Source organism: Crotalus tigris, unplaced genomic scaffold (assembly GCF_016545835.1).
Source record: "Crotalus tigris isolate CLP2741 ecotype Arizona unplaced genomic scaffold, ASM1654583v1 scf7180000018537.1059022, whole genome shotgun sequence".
NCBI classification, from domain to species: domain Eukaryota; kingdom Metazoa; phylum Chordata; class Lepidosauria; order Squamata; family Viperidae; genus Crotalus; species Crotalus tigris.
This window is the reverse complement of record NW_024097062.1, coordinates 578,827-593,207: the sequence shown is the minus strand read 5'-3', so window position 1 is coordinate 593,207 and position 14,381 is coordinate 578,827. Positions and strand designations below refer to the sequence as shown.

Here is a 14,381-nt window from a genome sequence, read left to right as displayed (position 1 = left end):
ACACTCCAGAATATAGGCTTAAGATACAGAAGGATCTTGACAGACTTGAACATAGGGTGCTATCTAACAAAATTAAATTCAATGGTGAAAAAAGTAAGATTCTACATTTAGGCAAGAAAAACCAAATGCACAGGTATAGTATAGGTGGTACCTTGCTCAATAGTAGTAACTACGAAGGGGATCTTGGAGTCCTAGTGGACAATCACTTAAATATGAGCCAGCAGTGTGCTGCAGCTGCCAAAAAGGCCAACACAGTGCTAGGCTGCATTAACAGAGGGATGGAATCAAGATCAAGTGAAATGTTAATACAACTTTACAATGCCTTGGTAAGGCCACACTTGGAATACTGCATCCAGTTTTGGTCACCACGATGTAAAAAAGATGTTGAGAATCTGGAAAGAGTACAAAGAAGAGGAACAAGATGATCAGGGGACTGGAGGCTAAAACATATAAGGAATGGTTGCTGGAATTGGGTATGTCTAGTTTAATAAAGAGAAGGATGAGGGGTGACATGATAGCTGTGTTCCAATATCTCAGGGGCTGCCACAAAGAAAAGGGAGTCAAGCTATTCTCCAAAGCACCTGAAAGCAGGACAAGAAGAAACAGATGGAAACTAACCAAAGAGAAAAGCAACCAAGAACTAAGGAGAAATTTCCTAACAGTTAGAACAATCAACCAGTGGAACAACCTGCCTACAGAAGCTGTGAATGCTCCAACACTGGAAGTTTTTAAGAAAAGACTGGACAGTCATTTGTCTGAAATGGTATAGGGTTTCCTGCCTGAGCAGGGAGTTGGACTAGATAACCTCCAAGGTCCCTTTCAACTTTATTATTATTGTTATTGTTGTTGTTATTACTATTATTATATAGAAGCTATATACTTATAACATAAGTCTGTTCCTCTAATGAGAATACAGTAAAGTAGCTCAGAATGTATATATGGAATCTTTATTTACAGTGTTATTTTACTGGCAATGCAAACAGGGGAAGTTGCATGCTTTTGCAAACACTTATGCCGCAATATATTCTTTGGTCACTCTAAATAACATTAGCAAAATGCCAACTAATACAGTCATAAATATTAATGGACTGCTAAACATATTCTATTTATTCTCCTCTGTTCAATTATGTGCAGTTCTCGAAGACTGTCTAGACAAGTCCCTGCAGTTTTCTTGGCAAAGTTTTTTAGAAATGGTTTGCCAATGCTTCTTTCCTAGGACTGAGAGAAAATGACTGCCCCCAGGTCACCCTGCTAGCTTTGTGTCTAAAGGACTTAGAACTCAGGGTCTCCTGTTTTCTAGCTTTATATCTTAACTTCTATATTTACCAGAATAAATTTAGCTCAACTATTTCCACGTTGTCGGCTATTCACTATCTTTGCATATCTAATCTTACATAAATCTAACACAGTAAGAAAACTTGAACTCCAAAATCTAACCTTAAGTCAGGCTGTGATCTTACTGATACACTATCTCAGGGGTTCTCAACCAGGGGTGCAAGATGATATTCCAGGAGGTGCAAAAACTTTCAAAATTATAGTGTATAGGCATAATTTGTTGCCGTTATTTTGAACTTTTGTAAAGGGTGTGCGAATATATCAGAAGCGTTCTAGGGGTGCGGGGTATAGAAAAGGTTGGGAGCCACTGCACTGAATCAGTAATATGGCAAAGCTGTCTGAAGTTAAACAAACAATTTGACACAAAATCATTCTTATCTTCTGTACGGCTAGTTTGAAGAAGCTATATTGATGCTGCAAAAAAGTGCCTGTCAAACAACCAAACTTAAATATGTTACTGTAAAATACCACTAAAAAAACACAAATGTTGATGTTGACTTCCTGACTAAATATCACATTCTTTCAAATAATTCTTTTAGGGAAGATTCTATTAAAAGTTTGAGAATTTCTTTAATATTGTTTGCCTTACACTTAAAATTATTTTCACTGAAATTCTTGCTGAGTATCAACATCTGAAGGTCAATGAAAGCTAAATTATGAAGAGAGAATTTTTAAGAGACTTCCCTATATTTAAAATTATATAATTATTCTTTATTCTACAGTGACCATTGCGTAAAATAACTGATAACAGAAATCAATCTTTATCCAATCTCCTCTTATAATGATTATATGTCAATAGAAGTATCACAATATACACCATACAGTTACCTCTCTTCTCCTCTTCTCTTTTAAGTTTGTCCTCTTCCATTTCTTTGGGAAGTTTTTCCTTCTTCTCTTTTTCTACATCATTATGTAGATGTTTAGTAGTGTAGCTAAGGGCTGGTGATAACAAGATTTCACCATTTTTGCAGAGTTCATCACGGATTTTGATAAAGAACTGCTGAAGTTCTACAGCATCCTCATAAATCTCTGAATCCGTCCTTTAAGGAAAAGAATAGTATATATAATGCTAACATATAAAACGTAGTAATTTGAGCATGAACACATCATAAATATTAATCGCATCTTACACTGTTTTTCTGGTCCTGTTTTAGATGTAATGACAAATGTCAAAATGAAATGAAATAAAAAAACTATAATAGTTTTTAAAAATATTTAGCATATGTTACTACTAAGGAACATCTAGAACTAAATGTAGGTATTATTTTAATTGATAATGCAGTAAGCTAAATGTTACAAGAAAATTCCCATTAGAATGACAAAGTCTATTTTTTCATCAAGGCTTGAACATAAAGTAGACATCATGTAAAACCTTTGAAGGCCTTTAAAAATTAAGAGTTTTCTTCAGGTTTATAAATCAATCGTATCCCATATCTTGTAAATGCTTTATTATAAAAAGGGCTTTTCTTTGTTTTAGTCATAATTAGAGCAAAAGTAACGTTTTACTTACCGGTTCATTCTCCTTGCGCGTTCCAACACGTCAAACATATGTTCTTGGAATAAATCCAACCTTCTATAGCGGTTATTCTCTACATTTTTCCGTATGATATCAAAAGTCAAAGGAGGCTTGCTTGGGAAACTGGGGTCAACAGCAGGAATTTCAGCTAAAGAGTCACTATAGCATCTCCCCTCATCATCCTGGTGACTCATTACAGAGACAAAAAGATTATGTATAAGTTCTTGGATCAGCAGAGTTACATTTGGGACATGAGAATCTTCATCTCCTTCTATATCTCTTCTAGTCTCAAGCAAAACTTTATGTAGCACAAGTGCATCTTTGTAAATCAAGGATTCTGGTTCATTGTAAGTGCAGGCATTATTAAACATCATTACAAAATCTTCAACCATAGAATCAATATCCTGATATTTGTTGGCCATCATGTGACTTCTGATTTTCTCCATATCAACTGGCTTTTTAATTGTCAGATAATAATCAGGAAGCTCTGACCGCGATGGAAGTCGTAGAAAAATAGCACTGAGTCTTCTACCTCGTTTATCTGTATAGTTCTTCACAGCTTCGTATACTTCATTAAGCTTCTGTTGCATTGGAGTCATATATTTTGATTTTTTAGGAGAAATGCCAGTTTTTCTACCTAGGGAGATAAAATTAAATTTTACCATTTGCAACTTTGATTGCTCATATATTAATAGGATTTTTGATCAGGTAGATCTAATTGGTAAGACTTTTTATATTTTTCAACACACTCTGAATGTTCCTTCACAGTGGAACACATGACATGGTACATTCAAAGTAGTGAGAGAAAAACTACTGTAAGGGTCACATTACTTTTGTCAAAAGTAAAAGACATACTCATTAGACTCCATGATCACAGGAATTTAACAGATAATTATATCCACATCTTGAGATTCTCTATTACATATGATTTTGTGACTGCACAAAAAAATAAGGCTGAAACCTATGTATGAGTCATGTTTGATAAACTTTTGGGTCATGGCACTGACCACTAAGTATAAAATTCAGTACTAATATTTATCTCTGAATCATTAGTAATTTGTATTACTAACTAAAGCCATATTCAGTATTAAAGGTTTACAGTAAATGCTATTAAAGACAAGTATGATTTTACAAAGTTAAGACAAAACACAGTTGTAATAATAATTACTTCTTTATAAATATTACTTATAATCATTTGCTTCCCTAAAATCTAAAAAGTACCTTATTCTTGCCTCGTTTTAGGGCATTTTGCAACTTTTCAAGGATGAGAATTGGAGCAGTCTCTGGAAGACAACATTTATCTGTAATCTTAGAAGGCTGCATTGCCTTCATCTAATATTAACTGTTAGAATGTCCTATGTCCCAGAAATCTAGCATATAATTTAATACATGTAGTTAGTTAGTTTAATACAAGATTAGCAAGCAAAAGAGTCAATATAATTGAGAAAGATTCATAAACAAAAATAAATGAATAATACTCATTTACTCAAGAGCTATGATGGCACAATGGTTAGAATGCAGTATTGCAGGCTAACTCACTGCTCACTGGCAAGAGTTCAATTTTAATCAGCTCAGGATTGACTCAGCCTTCCATCCTTCCAAGGTCGGTAAAATGAGGATCCAGATTGTTGGGGGCAACAGGCTGACTCTGTAAACTGCTGTAAAGCACTGTGATATGGTATACAGTGAGGGGAAAAAGTATTTGATCCCCTGCTGATTTTGTATGTTTGCCCACTGACAAAGAAATGATCAGTCCATAATTTTAATGGTAGGTTTATTTTAACAGTGGGAGACAAAATAACAACAACAAAAATCCAGAAAAATTTAAAAAGTTATAAATTGATTTGCATTTTAATGAGTGAAATAAGTATTTGATCCCCTATCAATCAGCAAGATTTCTGGCTCCCAGGTGTCTTTTATACAGGTAATGAGTGGCGATTAGGGGCACTCTCTTAAAGGGAGTGCTCTTAATCCCTACTTGTTACCTGTATAAAAGACACCTGTCCACAGAAACAATCAATCAACCAGATTCCAAACTCTCCATTATGGCCAAGACCAAAGAGCTGTCCAAGGATGTCAGGGACAAGATTGTAGACCTACAAAAGACTGGAATGGGCTACAAGACTATCGCGAAGCAGCTTGGTGAGAAGGGTGACAACAGTTGGTGCGATTATTCGCAAATGGAAGAAACACAAAATAAGTGTCAATCTCCCTCAGTCTGGGGTTCCATGCAAGATCTCACCTCATGGAATTTCAGTGATGAGGAATCAGCCCAGAACTACACAGGAGGATCTTGTCAATGATCTCAAGGCAGCTGGGACCATAGTCACCAAGAAAACAATTGGTAACACACTACGCCATGAAGGACTGAAATCCTGAAGCGCCCCTGCTCAAGAAAGCACATGTACAGGCCTGTCTGAAGTTTGCCAATGAACATCTGAATGATTCAGAAAAGAACTGGGTGGTCAGATGAGGACAAAATTGAGCTCTTTGGCATCAACCCAAATCACCATGTTAGGAGGAGCAGAAATGCTGCCTGTGATCCCAAGAACACCATCCCCACCATCAAACATGGAGGTAGAAACATTATGCTTTGGAGGTGTTTTTCTGCTAAGGGGACAGGACAACTTCACTGCATCAAAGGGACGGTGGACGGGGCTATGTACTGTCAAATCTTGGGTGAGAATCTCCTTCCCTCAGCCAGGGCATTGAAAATGGGTCATGGATGGGTATTCCTGCATGACAATGACCCAAAACACACGGCCAAGGCAACAAAGGAGTGGCTCAAGAAGAAGCACATTAAGGTCCTGGAGTGGCCTAGCCAGTCTCCAGATCTTAATCCCATAGAAAATCTGTGGAGAGAGCTGAAGATTCGAGCTGTCAAACATCACCCTCGAAACCTTAATGACTTGGAGAGGATCTGCAAAGAGTAGTAGGACAAAATCCCTCCTGAAATGTGTGCAAATCTGGTGGCTAACTACAAGAAACGTCTTACCTCTGTGATTGTCAACAATGGTTTTGCCACCAAGCACTAAGTCATGTTTTGCAAAGGGGTCAAATAATGATTTTACTCATTAAAATGCAAATCAATTTATAATTTTTTTGAAATGCATTTTTCTGGATTTTTGTTGTTGTTATTTTGTCTCCCACTGTTAAAATAAACCTACCATTAAAATTATGGACTGATCATTTCTTTGTCAGTGGGCAAACATACAAAATCAGCAGGGGATCAAATACTTTTTTCCCTCACTGTATAAGTCTAAGTGTTATTGCTAATAGAGGTTATTACTCATTTATTTTTGTTTATGAATCTTTCTCAATTATATTGAAAAAGTAAGCAAAAGTTAGGAATTTGTACTTCAAATAACCTATTTCAATTATTCAACAAGCTTTCTATCCACAGTATAAACATTATCTATTCAAAACAGAATTCACGAACATTACTTACTTAACTTTAATTTAGGGGAAGCAACCTCATCATCTTCAAGCAGCGGTCCCAATTCTTTTCTCTTTTCTTTAAGAATTTTCTCCAAAATATGAGCATCATTGTAAACCTATTAATCATCAACAAAAGTAAAATTAATTCATAATCGAAATGAATAAAGCAATAAATGTATATGCTTTTCAACCATGTGAGCCTGATGTTTTAGCTAGTACTAATGTACATATTCATGTAATGGCATGAATGGTAATGGCCAGGAGGCTGATTAATTAATATTTATAACATATTTAAGGGTTAAAGTATTCCTTAAATTGTACTAAGAAATTTGCAGCAGGAAGGCCCACTCTAACCCCCTAAATGTAAATGTAAGAGTATCTTTCTAGAATAAGTATAACGTGGAAGGCCTTTTCTTAAATGAGATTAAGAGCCTCACTTCAAAATCTTATTTATCAGATTCTAATGTTCCATGTTCACAGTACTGGTTATTTCATACTCTAACAAAATTACATATAATATAAAAAAAAGTAGATAGGAACTTGTTCTTAATCCTTTTGTTAGAATGCCCAAAGCCAGTACTGTAAGACTGAATGATTCAGGACCAATGAGAAGAAAAGCTAAATAATCCATTGAATTTGCTATTAATCTGCTTTTTAAAAAGAGATAGTGTTTAAAAGTTCATGCAGGTAAAATTGCTAGTAATAACTAGCTTGGTTGGTACAGTGGTAACATGGCATTCAACTCCTTTGAAACTCATTGAATTTGGTACTCAACGCATTTTGACGTGAAAATTTTGTCCTGGTACTCATAGATGGTTTGGTTCTCAACGCACAAGCCAGAACTTATTGGTGTCAGCTGTCTTGTAACTCACTACATTATTCCTTATGGGAAAAATCTGTTTGGTACTCATTATTTTTGGTACTCATCGTGCTGCCCAGAACCAATTAATGAAGAGTACTGAGGTACCACTGAAATCTATTATCTCCAGTATCAGCATGATAAACTGATTTACAGATTACCATCAAGCAATAATAATCTGATTGCAAACAGTAATCTGATGCAGTAGACTGAGAATTATTTCTAAAGGACTAAACAATCCCAATAACTACAGCCATTTGTACCCTATCCAACAACCCGATGGTTAAGATGCTTAAAAAATGTATAGGCAGCTTCAAACAAAACCTACACAAGGAGCCTACACAAGTGTGAAAAAATTATGTGAAATTCATATAATAAAGCTTCAAAAATAAGTTTTATTTATTGTAAATTACAGAGTAAGTTAAGGGAAATATGGATAACTTTTCAAATATCTTTCCTTCAGGTATACCTGTGAGCCTTCTTCGTTATAATGTCTCGCATTTCGAAACATTAACCTCATATCTTCTATCATAGCTTCCTCTCCAGCATATTTATCGCTACGGATATTATACTCTATTATTTTTAAATCCATTGGCTCCAAAATAATCTTGTAATAATCTGGATAGTCTTTTTTGGAAGGTTTCACCATAAACAGTTCACATAGCCTTCGGCCTGTTCCAGGTTCTCGTGCTTCAAGAACAACATTGTATAAGATTTTCATTCGCTGTTTCTTTATATTCTTCTTACTGTTTAGATTAAAGAGAGAGGAAAAGGCTACTTTAATCTTGGTATATCCAACCTAAATCATTTGCTATTTTTTCTGTGAAAATCTATTTATTATATTATACATTACCTAGAGTCTGTATGCATGAATAAATGAATAAATAAAGTGGAAAAGGTCTAATGGAAAAAAGAAAGGACCAGAGACTTAAAAGTTTAATAACTTCTACTAAATTTGTATATGTATGACTTTCTTGACATAGTTGATTAGATTTACATAGTTAATTTTTAGAGAAGCATGAGTATCTTGGTTTAATTTAAACAAAGCTGATATACTAACCCAGAATAGCAATCTTAACATTGCATTTCTTTCCTTATGGGAAAAAGTATCTTACTTCCTAATTAGCTAAAATCATTACTTAGACTTTTAGGAAGCTTGAAGCATACTGGCAGTGAAGATCTAATATTTTAAATCTAAGACTGAATAGGATTACATCAAAACAACAATTAATAAAGTGTTCACAACAATTCAGAAATAGAACCCAGGCAATTCTAGGGATCCTCCTGAATTCATGACTTCTATCCTGAGAGCAGGTGGCAGCCATGGCCAGTTGCACCCTTTCCTGAAATGGGAGGCACTGCCCACAATCACTCATGCATTATTCATATCCTAAATGGATTCATTGTAATGCATTCTACATAGAGTTGCCCATGAAGACCATCTGGAAACTGCAACTGGCCCAGAATGCAACAGCGTGAGCAATTATAGGCACACCTTGGTGCTCCCATTTCACAGCTCTGCTCCACAAGCTATAATGGATCCCAATGTACTTCCCAGTGGCATTCAAGGTACTTGTTGCCCCCTAGAAGGCCCATCATGGCACGGGAGGAGGTTATTTGCAGGACCACCTCCTCTTATGGGACCAGTCCCACCACTTGCCAAATTTCCTAACTTCTGACCCTGCTGGCCTTTTGTAAAGCGTTGAGGGCCTGGATGTGTAAGGCCTGGGGTTTTTGGAGTGAGTTAGCCAGCTGAAATTGTTTTGTTTAGGTTTATCCTCAGTGACCATTGATGTTTTTTTTTCATTCTTGACAATTTTTTTAAAAATTGTTTTAATATGTTGTTAGCCACCCATAGTCAAATTTGTGAGATTAGCAGCCACATACATCGACTTAAAAGTACAATTCTTTGTGAAATTTTCATGGTCGCTTTGAAAGCCGTTTTTGTTGATCTCTCTGTGTTATGTGTTTGTGCACAGACAATCATGCATAGCAAAAGGGGTTGTGCACATACAATCATGCAGGTTTAGCTTCTGAAGCAATTGTGGCAGATTTTCAAAGGACATAATTATTTTAGTGTTTCTAAGAAAAGTGACTTGTTTGTGTCATGATGGGGTTTCTTTTTCACCGAAGGTCTCTTTCTAATACTTTGCAACAGTTCTCTAAATTACACTTCTCAGAGTTACGTATTGTGCTTAAAAATGTTGTACAAAATTTCAACAGGACATAGCAGATAATTAGATTGTGCATTTTTTTTGCCTTAGACATTACTGATGAGATATTTGGTGAGAATAATTGAGCAAACGACTACTGTGTCAAACACAGACATATATAATAGCAAATACCTTTTCCTTTTTGAACTCCCAGCATCTGATGTGGCAGAAGATATCATACTATCACCATCCTCAATTTCATCTCTTCTAGCTAGCTCTTTCTTCTTTGCCTGAAATAGAACCAATCACAGATCCAATTTACATCACTGAATATACTAAAATGTGTGAATATTAAATAGCCACATTCTTTCTGCAAGGATAAAACATCAGTTTCAAGCATTGGGGAAGTTTCAAGTAAAGCATGTCTAGTTCATTTGCATCATGGGAAAATATTAAATATTGGACATACCTAAATAAACCATTCTAGAACAATAAATTAAGTGAAAACTTTATGCTTAAAAATATCATCACACAATGATTTATTAGCATTGTTACAATTAATTAGCATAGGACCGCTCAAAGTCCTTTCCTTGAAAAAGTGCGTAAGATCATGCTTAGTTAAAAATTGGGAATATTTCCATTACTAAATAGAAGAAAAAAGATTTTTAAAGACAATAGTTTCTGCCAGTTTAGATAATGAACAAACCAAATACTAACTTCTTTGAATATAAGCCCCAGAATCAGAGTGTGAAGTTTTACCTGCATAACCTGTTGCATTTTCAAAACTCTCTTATAAATGGCTGAGTTTGGAACATTATAACGTTTTGCATTTTCAAACATCAAGTTTAAATCACATTCTAAATGGTCGAGGGTTTCGTATTCGTGATTCTTCAATTTCGTTCTGTAGAAAAGACAATCTTTTATCATTCCTGTAAATGATATTTGGTATTTTAAAGTGCAGAATGTTTTCCACCCAATCTCACATTTAATTTCTACTTGAGGGTTAAGAGATATACATTTTGCAAAATGATTTCATCAGCACAAGAGAAAATAAATTAGAAGCAATATTCTTTATTTGGTATTACTGGGTTTGGAACACACTTTAATGCAAACTAAGAGAAGTCAAGAAAGATGACATGCTCCAGTTCTTAAAGATGTGGGTGCAATACTTCATTTGCAAATGCCTACAAAATAAAAAATCTGATTGGTTCTTCTAGTTAATAAATAACACTATTTTTCCTTATAATTACAACATGAATAAAGATAATAATGAATGAGGTAATGAATTATTTTATTTAAATTCTATTAGATAATTTTAAAGCTTATTACATTATTTTCTACAAATAATAATTTTTGCCCAAATGTTAACTAAATCCTAATTTCATATTAGATTTTCATCTGTTTTTAAATTTTTTAACTAGCTGCTAAATTTGGGGCATTTTAGGCATGACCTATGGACTTCATTGTTGGATGGTTTAAAAATAAAAGAAACAATAAATAAATAAAATTATTGTGGTATTTATGGTCATGGCAGAGTATCTTAGCATATAAAAGAACTCTTCTTTCCTTTCAATTGTTAAAACAACAAATTTAACATATGTAAAAATGCAGAATACCAGTTTACCTGATCTGCTGCAATGAAATAGGCATTTTGATTTGTTGATAATAATCAGGATATTTTTTCTTTGAGGGCAAATGAAAAAAGGGTTCCGATATAAGTTGGCCCTGGTTGTTTCGGCAGTTTCTAACTGTATCATAAAGCTGATAGAGAGGATTGGATATATCCATAAATGAAGCAATGCTTTCAGCTTCAGATTCTCCTTCTTCATAACGGGCAGCAGCTAGGAATGACGAACAAAAATATATGTTGTTACTGTATTTTTCTCTTTTCCCTCTTCATATGTTCCAAATTGACTAAAGAGATCCAAAGTGAGAGTGTATGTAATAATTTCAATTCATAACATGACAATACTTAAGTGTATATCTCATATTTTTAGACAAAGAAAAACAAATGGAATACTATTTCTTAGCAGATATGAACAATGCTTCTTCAATTCCTACCAGCTAAAACAGCATCTTCATCACTTTCAGATCCATATTGCAGTGTCATGGTTATTGCTGATAAACGATCGCCTTGGACAGCTCTTTTGTTACTGTGAATTTTTAAAGGAAAGACAGGTAATAAATGAAAAATCCCTTATGATTGGAATATAGCTATGATTGGAATATAGCAAATATGGGTAGCTCTTTCATAGCTCTCGCTAGGACAGTTTATTTTTTATTATAAACTTTATGCTGGGCTTTACAGGGGCTAATGCAAGGTTCTTTTGCCTCTCCAGAAGAAGCCTCTTGCAAGTTTAACATACTGCAAAATGGTGGATTCCCAGGAGGGAGTGGGTGCATTTCAGAGGAATGGGCCTGACAGGTGGCAACTTTTCAAACTTTTCAAAAATGAAGACATTTTCATTTTAAGTAAGGTTCCCTTTCTGCTGGATTTGAAAGCCAGATAAGAAAATAATACAATAGCCATTGGGACAGTATTCTTAAGCACTATTGTATACTACCTTAAAGAAAAAGGAACATGTTTAATATTATAAGCTCAATATTTCAACATAGCTATAATGCAGGTCCATTATTTTCTTCCTAGAGAGGTATGAAAAAAGAAAAAAAAAGTTGACAGATTGTTTCTTGATGGATATGTTAGACATGGGTATTTATCTTTTGTCTTTGAGAAAATGTGCACTTTCTACTGAGTTAGTAAAAAGGGGGCACTGAAAGGGAATTCTACTGAGAAAGTAATGCATTAGATTTAGATGAACATTCCCTACTTCTTGAACAATAAGGAAAAGGAAAGGAGAGCCTGGACATTCTTTTCTGAATAATATACCTGGTTACAATGTAAAAGAGTCATGTTAGTATCTATGCTATATTGTTTCTTACATTATGGAAGTTGAGTTTGTTAACTCTAACCAAAATCATAACCCTGATGTTTTCAAATATATTGTGCTTTATTGTTAAGCAATACTTAAAACAATTAACATTTATATTTTATGTTTTATGAATTCTTTTATAAATACTGTATCTTCAGATAACTTTGAGTATCATGGAAAGTGCAACAAACAAAATAATTGATGCTGTTTAGAAAAAACAAGTAAATGGCAGACATATTACATTCTTACTCTTTTAAACTGAATCAGGCTTTCAGCAATAAAGAACTACATCTATGGAGAACCATAGAGCAAAATCTATGAGGTTCTTCATGACTGATGTAATGTAATATTAAAAATAGAAGGTACACTATTTTTAAGAACTGCTTATTTTGTATGATATTTTAGGTCATAAATGTCATCCTAAGAGAGGCATTAATCCCTTCCTAATATGAAATAGTGAAAAAAAAACATTTTCCCAAGAACTTACCTGTCACCTACAATTTATTATATTAAGGGTGTCTATAATACATTAAACAATGTTCAATTGGTTAATCTACTACCTGATGGAACATAGCAACTCTAATTTCAAATCCATCATCCTCTTATCTTTTGGGTTCAGTGAGCTGGCTAGCAAGACAATCTGACTGATGCACTACAGTCCCTCTAATTTCTCCAATACTGGCTTTTTGCACTGACTGAGCCAAAATCAAGCTTGGCTCATTCACATTCAGAAATACAGCTACATCAATCCCCTGCAGGAAAACATTTCGTGTTTAAATTTGATATGGCCTTTTCTATGACACAACCAATACATGATTATTGCAAATGTTTCTGATCCCTTCCAGCTGTCAGGAAAGTTCCACAGCATACAGAGTGATAATAACTAAAGAAAAAATAATTTCTCATAGCAATCTGAAGAGAATATTATTGGCTTTTCAACTATAATTTAAAAATCCAGTCATCTACCAGCAAAACCAACAAGTAATCAAACAAACAACAATTGGAGCGTTTGGGAATTCTGAAGCTACATGAGTCCTGATCAGAATTTTGACAGTTGCTCCAGATATCTGAAAGGTACTTAGAAAATGGTACAGATGCACCTTCCCTTGTGGATGGCTTGATAGCAAGGTCATTCAGAAGATTTAAAGGAAAGTGAGGCCTAAAATATATGAACCATACATCCATCTATTATTTAACACATTTATATAGCCAACCATTTTATATCAAACTCTGGACAGCTCCCAACTAGCAATTATAACTTTAATAATAAAGCAACGTAATACATGTCTATTAAAACCATAAATATTTTAAAAACTGGCATCAAAGTTACCAAATGAGACAACTCTTCTGGGTTTTTAAAATAAATGCTTACTTTTTTCTATATACATATAAAGCTAACAATTAATATTTGAGGGATAAACCAGCTTGTTGAAAAGATTAACTGACTGAACTATATCTAGATACTAAGGACTCACCGGTAATATTTATTAGCAGAATTTCTTTCATCAACAACACTGCCTTTACCCTGTGAGGAAGGACTTGTCAGCCTGGATGCAGTCAGATTTCCAGTCCTTTATGGAGAATAAATAAGCCACAGACAGTGAAAAGAAGAAATCCACCAAAAAGCCAAAATAATACACAATTAAGATTCAGCTCTTTTACATAAGTTTTGAAAGCTACAAAAGACTCTACCATTGCACTGAACAGATAAATATATGATTGAATATTACTAAGGGTTTGTAAAATCAACATATTTTAGGCATAGTAATAGGGCTAATTTTTAAAGTTAAATTATTCCACCTATTGGAAGTAAATCCAATTGATTTCAGAGTCAAGTATGAATGGAAAAACAGTAGTCTCAGTTTTAAGTACTAACTCCAGAGAAAATGTATATCCAATTGCAAATATATAATAAGTAAAAGCACTCTTAATTGACACTGGGGTGTTTTGGACTAAGTTATTAAAGACAAAAGATAAAAAAAACCACATTGAGATCAATTTTAAAGCAAATTATGCAGCACAGAAGTAACAAAAGCCAGATTTGTCCCAGTTCATAATAAAATATAAAGATAAAAGCAAGTGAACAATATTTCATATATTCAAATCTGTTCAACAATTAGGAAGAATACTAAAACATAAAACACGCCCAA

The 14,381-nt window shown here is 34.2% G+C and overlaps 1 protein-coding gene across 15 annotated transcripts in view; it reads right to left on the bottom strand.

The window, feature by feature from the left end:
* PBRM1 (polybromo 1) overlaps positions 1-14,381 on the bottom strand; it is a 64,747-nt gene that overhangs the window by 32,662 nt on the left and 17,704 nt on the right. For all 15 annotated transcript variants that reach the window (XM_039353909.1, XM_039353910.1, XM_039353901.1 and 12 more), the window contains 9 exons: positions 13,707-13,802; positions 11,363-11,454; positions 10,926-11,142; positions 10,061-10,202; positions 9,494-9,591; positions 7,618-7,894; positions 6,300-6,405; positions 2,846-3,488; positions 2,164-2,375 (listed from right to left, as the gene is read on the bottom strand). In XM_039353909.1, coding sequence (XP_039209843.1) covers positions 2,164-2,375; positions 2,846-3,488; positions 6,300-6,405; positions 7,618-7,894; positions 9,494-9,591; positions 10,061-10,202; positions 10,926-11,142; positions 11,363-11,454; positions 13,707-13,802 — 1,883 coding nt within the window. The remainder of the gene's footprint in view (positions 1-2,163; positions 2,376-2,845; positions 3,489-6,299; positions 6,406-7,617; positions 7,895-9,493; positions 9,592-10,060; positions 10,203-10,925; positions 11,143-11,362; positions 11,455-13,706; positions 13,803-14,381) is intronic.